The 7,032-nt window shown below is 46.4% G+C and overlaps 1 protein-coding gene across 1 annotated transcript in view; it reads right to left on the bottom strand.

Annotated features, from left to right (window-relative positions):
- Positions 1 to 624: 624 nt before the first annotated feature.
- The window catches only part of TMEM39B (transmembrane protein 39B), a 12,795-nt gene continuing 6,387 nt past the window's right edge, over positions 625 to 7,032 (bottom strand). Inside the window, exons 3-8 of the mRNA XM_043506242.1 lie at positions 5,971 to 6,108; positions 4,629 to 4,783; positions 3,651 to 3,987; positions 2,201 to 2,388; positions 1,545 to 1,665; positions 625 to 1,020 (exon numbers count right to left, since the gene is read on the bottom strand). Of these exons, the coding sequence (XP_043362177.1) occupies positions 784 to 1,020; positions 1,545 to 1,665; positions 2,201 to 2,388; positions 3,651 to 3,987; positions 4,629 to 4,783; positions 5,971 to 6,108 (1,176 nt within the window). The 3' untranslated portion in view covers positions 625 to 783. The remainder of the gene's footprint in view (positions 1,021 to 1,544; positions 1,666 to 2,200; positions 2,389 to 3,650; positions 3,988 to 4,628; positions 4,784 to 5,970; positions 6,109 to 7,032) is intronic.

Genomic DNA, 7,032 nt, shown 5'->3' with positions numbered 1-7,032 from the left:
TGCCAGCCCAGCTCTGTCGGTCAGGGATCACTTCTCTTCACGCTCCCAACCATCACAGCTACACCAGAAGACGTCTGTAGGATAAACAAAGCCTTATTCTAATCATCTCAGGGAGTGCCAGTTAGAGTGAAAGAAAGCAGGTTTTGTTGGTTTTCAAATACGATTTTTAAACCAGATTGTGTAGTCAAGGCCTAAGAGAAGAAATTTCACTGATCCAAATCATCTGGTTCTAAATAGATGAAGTTAAATTGGCACGACCCCCTTTTATGAGCATTTATTTTGATTTAAGCTAAATCACAGGAAGGCACTCAAACCATGTGTCCACACAAATGGCCACGCCACTTTCACTGAGTCAGTACAAACTCTTCCTGCAGACCGGGCCTTTGGCTCGACTGCTCCCAACCAACAAGCAGCTCTTAAACATGAGCACACTGATCTATTCATTCCTCCCCAACTCCACAGGCACACCCCTCCCAACGTCCTCTTCCCCCATGATAAACAACATTTGCACCTGTCAAGAATGGAGGTTCAGAGTAATTTGTTAACATGGAGATGCCCTTTAAGTAAAGATAGGATGTGGAAGGCTTATTGTTTGTTGTGGCTAAATAAACACACAAACAGCTGTTGGGAGTACAAAAATATGTTTTTTCCTTTTAATTACATCAGTTATCAAAGAAAAAAGCAGTGGTAACAAAAATACAAAGCTCTGAGGTTGTTTGTGGTTTTTTTTTTGTTTGTTTTTTAAGGTTTTTTTTTGTAATACAAGCTGAGCAGCAATGCGATTTAATTGAACTTCTGCTCTGAGTCTCTGCTGGCAGAGTACGAGTAAGCTTTTCCCAGTACCAGCCGGTCACGCAGCAGCTTAAAGAAGGCGTAATAATTGCTGAAGAGGATAAGAGCCAGCGAGATGGTCTGGTGCCACTTCTCTGACGAGATCAGTGAGTAGAGCTGGTAGAAGATGACAGCTCCTTCCAGCAGAATTAAAATGTTCAAGATCCTCAGCGGTTTGCTGAAAAAGAACTGGAGGATAAAGAGCCCAGGGTAAGGTGCTGCATGGGAGTCAGATGCTCCACAGGAAATACAGAACACATCAGGAATGAATGCTCCATGAGCGAATGCACTCAGATTTCACTTCCGGACACCTAGCAGCCCATTCCCTTCTCGCTCACAAATGAAAAGCACTTCGGTGCTCTGATCCCCAGAGCAAGTGCACAGAGGTCCTTCTCAGAAAGCTCCCCCATTGTTAATGCTCAGGAGAGGCTTGGGACAGGGAGAGAGAAAGCACAGGAATAAGACTTAGACCAGGGGCTATTCCTGGCTCTGTCACTGCCCTGCTGTGTGATCGTGAGGAAGTCACTTCACCACTCGGTGCCTGCTGGCCTTCCAGCTTTGTCTCTCTCTTGTTTACTTAGACTGTAAGTTCTTTGGGGGCAGGGACTGTCTGTATGTCTGTGCAGTGCCCCAGGCAACGGGGCCCTGATCCTGTCTAGGCGCTATGGGTGCTACAAATAACTAACAACAAAGGAGGATCAACGCCAGCTTACATGAAAGCGGAAGTGAGAGACGTCAGATGGCACAGCCACATTGTAATGGCCCACAGCTTTGTACACGTTCTTGCTGTGTTTCACCAGCACCCCCTGTGGCCACATGCATTCTTCCGTCCACCTGCAAGAGAAACCAACTCCCTTAGTCCCATGTCCAGAATGACAAGATCAGTCACACGGCAGCTGGCTTTGGCTCTGAACAGAGCTTCTGCAGAGGGGTTAATGGCATTCCCCCATTAGCTGGGAGGGCTGCACCAATGCAGCCACTGACAGTCCTAATCCCTGAGTCTGTCACTAAGGTCTCTTGTAACTATTTGCTAAGACGTCAAGTTGCAGTTATTTGCGAGGGCAGAATTTGGCTCGTCGAGCTCTACAACTAAGTGTTTAATACCCATTGTCACTGCTTACCAACAGACCAGAGATTTGCTCGCTGCATTCGGTAGTGGATGGGACAGATCATGCCCATTTACAGCATTAGGCTGATTAGCAGCCACACAGAGCAACTCTGGTTTCATTTTTCCTGTTGCTGAACCGAGAGAGAGATCTCTCCCCAAGGGTGAATAGCAGCCTGGCAGATTAGTTCCCTAGCCCAGCATGACAAGAGCCAGCATACAAGAGAGAACAAACCAGTGCTAGCCAGTGGGAGAGGTCCTTACTGATGCTGTAGCACATTGGAGCATAGGGCAGGATCGACCTTCTGCCAGCAGCCCAGGTGTGCTGCAGCTTTGTGGAGGAGATCGCAGTAGCGGGCAGGCAAGAGATGCTGCATCAGAATCACAGACGTACTGATGGACACCAGCAGGAACAGCTCACATGACCACCGTTTGTCATAGTACTGAGTGTTCTGTGGGGGGCAGGAATACAGTGTAAAAATGCATTAGGACAGCCTGACCTAACAAAACACAGTCTGAACGCGAGGCACTCAAGCGAACCAGTGCCTTTTCACAGCAGCAATTATTCCTGCTTGAGAAATCAGAGGCAGAGCAGGGCAGCAGCTGTACCAGCCCTGCATTCAGCAATAACTGGCCAACCAAGAGAACACTTCAGATGCAAAAATCTACGACCAGCTGGGTGAAGACGTCCTATTCGGGCAAGTCACTCTTCTGCGTATGAGGGACAGTGAGTGAGCGTGAATTCCACAACTGACACTTATGCTGCAATACTCTGTCTCGATGCCACTGGGAGAATCACTACTGCTCACAGACCCCATACTGCTAGAAGCGAACAATGATTCTGCTTTAGCTCAAACGGTAGGGGGCCTGCATTTTTAGAGCAGGTGGCTTTGAGTTCTATTCCCATGGCTTGCAAAAGTGACAGCCATGAAGCCAGAGGCATGGCAGATTACAATAGGTCCCTGAAGTCTCTAGACTCGTTTTATACTCATCCAAATACATTTGCTGTACAGTACAACTTACTGTGAAAATCCAATAAAATAGATGGGGGAGAGTCCCCTCTATTACAATTCACCCCCTCCCTAAAGAGAGGTAGGAAAGAAAAGAAAATCAGTCTTACTCTTGTCTTGAATATGTCCCAACTAGACATTACAGTTCATGAAAAGTTGGCTTGGCCATAACCAAAGAAGAATTTTGTAACTCCAAAGGGGAAAAGAGTTTCACCCCAATGGATGGAACAAGCATATGATGCTTTGCCACGAATGACAGGAATACAGAAGTTTATGTAACTCAAGGTAATCAGAGAGTTCAGTGGCTGAAAACACACAGTAAGATTTTGTATTGTATTACAAGTTAAATTCAAACTTTTCTACTTCTTTCAAGCGTTTCAGCATTCAGACCCCTTCTACTCCACAAAACTACCACCACCACATGACAATTCGGAATTAAGCAAATCCATATAAGCCAGGTGTAAATTGATTTAAGTTTGTCCACACAGGAGTCTCTGCGGAATGTGTGTATAGACCAGCCCTTAGACTTACTGTACGCACTTTCCATACATCGGGTGAGAACTAACCATATCGCAGCCGTACCCGGCCAAGCGTATGATTTTGCTAGTGACTCAAACAAAACGGCCTCGCTTGTCCCATGAGTGGGAGGAATTACACGAAGCACACACTAGAGCAGTGAGCACATAAGCGTGCATGGCACTCACCTTCACAAACCAGACAGGCACAAAGGCCACATAATAGGCACTGAGCATGGAGCTCACCAGCACCTCTTTCATCCTCCAGTTAAAGTCCATCTTCAAATACTCCACCTCATTGCGGATCAGGTCTGGAGAGAGGCAGCACGCATGGGTGGGCATGGCTTCCATGCCATACATTTGCCTGGTATGCTGCTTCCAGGTCTCCTTTAAAACTGTTAGATAGTCTTTACCCCTGGAGTTCACGTCCCCTGTCTCTCGGGGGCCAATGTTAGCCACTTGGGAGAAGAGGGCCGTCTTCCGAAAGTCACAGTTCAACTGGAGAAAAGGAATGTACATACCGAACCTGGAAAAGCACATGGGCAGGAAGGCTGTAACATCATCACCCCCAGTTCCCCCCCCCTCACAGTCTGACTGCCATTCCCATGACACTGAAGATGCGTTAGCACCCAACATCCCCTTGTGAAGGGTGTTTCATCATGAGAGCCACTTCCCACACAGATTCTAGAATGGGAGAGCTAGAGGGATACAGCCACATGACATTGTCCACATATCTAATGGAAGCTAGAGACACAACACAATTAGGTCCAGCTAATACGCACTGTAGGTTTTGGATGTGCATGGCCAAAGGTGGCCGATCAATATTAATACTGTTTGCTCATAATTAAGGCATGAGACGTCTCAAAGTTGTTAGTCTTTTTATGAAACCATGGGCAATTTGCAAACTGTGGTTAACTCCTTCACCAGGCAGGTCATTCAAGTAGAATGGGAAAGACATATACCCAGCCCGCAAGAGATCTAACTTAATATAGTCTTTATGATCTACCAAGAGAGTGAAAGGTTAAGTTCTGTTGCAAGGAAGTCAAGTTCTCATTTACTTTCAAGCCACATCTTGCCCCATATGGCATTGGAACAACAGACTTTCATTGGACAGGCAGCTTTAGAAATTCATCATCTAAACCCAGACGGGAGAAGAGAGGTACTTACGGGTAACACAGGAACAAGAGATTGAGGAACGAGTAGGTTCTGAAAAGGTGAATTATTGACCGGCACAGGCTCCAGCCTGTCCCAGTGAGGACCGCAAACCGAGTAATCACAAGGAAAATGGAGCGTGGCAGTGAGACTTTCCCGCTTTGTGAAGCCTGCAGAGGAGAAAGAGCAGGGCAGGAGTCAGACAACTTATCTCCTTCTGGAAAGCCAACAAGAGAAACTAGCAGCATAACTAGTGAACGAGTTCTACTCGGTCCGACTAAGCCAGCACCACACAGTAGTGGAGGTGGAGTGACCTCCAGGTGCCATGTGACTGCAGCCAGAGGAGAGAGGCCTGGCTTAGATCAGAATCTGCATCTGGACTCTCCAAGATCAAGAAGCTGAACCTTGGGCACAGATTTCATATACACTTCCCGTTCCGCTGGGGGAGCCTTGTCCTGTGGTGACTTGTCTAGCCCTGGTGGGTCACCTGCCTGCAGCCTCGAAGGCTGCTCAAGCCAGGAGCAGATTACTTTCCTGAACACAATTGGAAGAAAAAACTCCAGTATCCAATGTACCGCAACAAGCCTCTGAAGTGAGCCACATCCATCCGCAATTATAAACGGTTAGGTTATTCAGCTTCCTCTTTGCAGGAAGCTGGAGTAACTAAAGGGGAAGGGAAGGTGAAAGGAGCCATACATCATTCTTTAGGAAAGGACAAAGCAAACACACTACAGTTTGAAATGCTAGGAATTCAGTAACCATCAAATATACATAAATACAGTGGAACTCATATGAGTAATGGATGGCAACATCTCTGTAAATCAGTTTTCCAGTAGGAAACCACATCTAGGTTTTATGTTTCAGTCAGTTCAAAACCCTTCAGAACAGGGCAGGAAAAAGGCTGAAGTTTAAAAGGGACACTCAATTTTACATTCAGCTTCCAGAATGTCCAAACTTCATCCTATGTTTAAGCTGCCAGGCACTAGCAATCATCTAGTTTTTTCTTTTAAAATTGATCATTCCATTCTAAGAATCTTCTATACTCAGTTCATGTCAGCACAGCCCTATGAAAACATACGGCACTCTAAGCACTTAGAGTACCTGCAGATCTCTCTGTAGCCACTATTACGCAGGTCCTACAGAAACTGTTGCTTTACTGATGTCTCTTCTTCAATAACAGCTAGTGCACACAACTAATGAGGCTGGTGTTTTGGCTTGATAAGGCTCTCTATTGAGTTGAAACTCACTTCTCCGCATTCTTTTACCTAATGCACCCATGATACAGAAAGGCAAACAGATGCTAGTCAGAAAAGGTTGGGAAGGAGAGAATAGTTCTGAGTTTGGCCTGCAGCTTTACCTCCTTCACAATGGCACCAATCAGCCTGCGCGCTAAGACGATTGTCGTCACTGTCAGCACGTTGAAGTCAATGAGATGAAAGTTCTGCAATGACAAAAAGGAAACTCTTCCATTTTGCTCCAGGCAGCAGAGCCACTCCTATCTCTCTTCTCCTGGACTATCAGGAGAATGCCAAGTGTGCACAGTGGCAGGATGTCCAAACTTTGCCCAAATTAAAGTCACTTGACAATTTACCTGGGGCCTCAGAGCCACATCTAGTTTGCATGAAGTGGAGTTGATTATAGCCATTTAGTCTTTAACAAAAAGGTGAACCCTATAGAGACTAAGTCCTAGGATGCAGTGTGGCCAGGCTACTCAAATAAAGATGGAACCAGGCCTGCTGGGACCTAGAGCTGCAATAAGCCGTGCTTTTGTATTATGGGCCAAGGCAGGCACTAGCCACAGTGCAGAATTCCCTGCGTGATGCATTTGAAGGCACGGGAGAGCTCTACACCTCAGCCCAGAACATCATCATCAGCCAGATGGAGCCACGGCTTGTTCTAGTCATGAAAGAGGCTTCTCTTAAAACACTGGATCCCCATCTCTGCTCATCGCCTCTCCTGTATGCTGCTCGCTTTCTCCCCACTCCACCAAGGATTAAATTTAAGATGATCAACTCTATTCCGAGAAGGGAAGTCCGCATTGGGATGGAATCCCAGATCTCATGATACTTAACATTACAGATAAATTCAGCGTAAGAGCTGGTGGGAGCCAGGGGGTGTGTATGTTCAATTTAAATACAATTTTTCCCCCTCAATGCTTGTTATATCACTGCTCAGTGAATCAACACATACCCTTAAGCTCCCTACAGTGACAGGATACTGGGAAGGTGGGCTATTTTGCCCAGCACTATAAAAATGCCACTGTCACAAGAGCTGGGCTACATTGGGTGCTGGCTCTTAGATGGAAGTACTGTCCTTACAGAGCATCTACCCAGACACTGTCAAAGAGGAGGAGGAATGGGAATATCTGCTGGGGAGAGAATGGGTTTTGGGTGCTCAGCAATCTGGAGAGAGCAGCCAT

Source organism: Dermochelys coriacea, chromosome 19 (assembly GCF_009764565.3).
Source record: "Dermochelys coriacea isolate rDerCor1 chromosome 19, rDerCor1.pri.v4, whole genome shotgun sequence".
NCBI classification, from domain to species: Eukaryota; Metazoa; Chordata; order Testudines; family Dermochelyidae; genus Dermochelys; species Dermochelys coriacea.
Note: the sequence above shows the minus strand (reverse complement) of the source record. Positions and strands in the feature narration are given on the sequence as shown.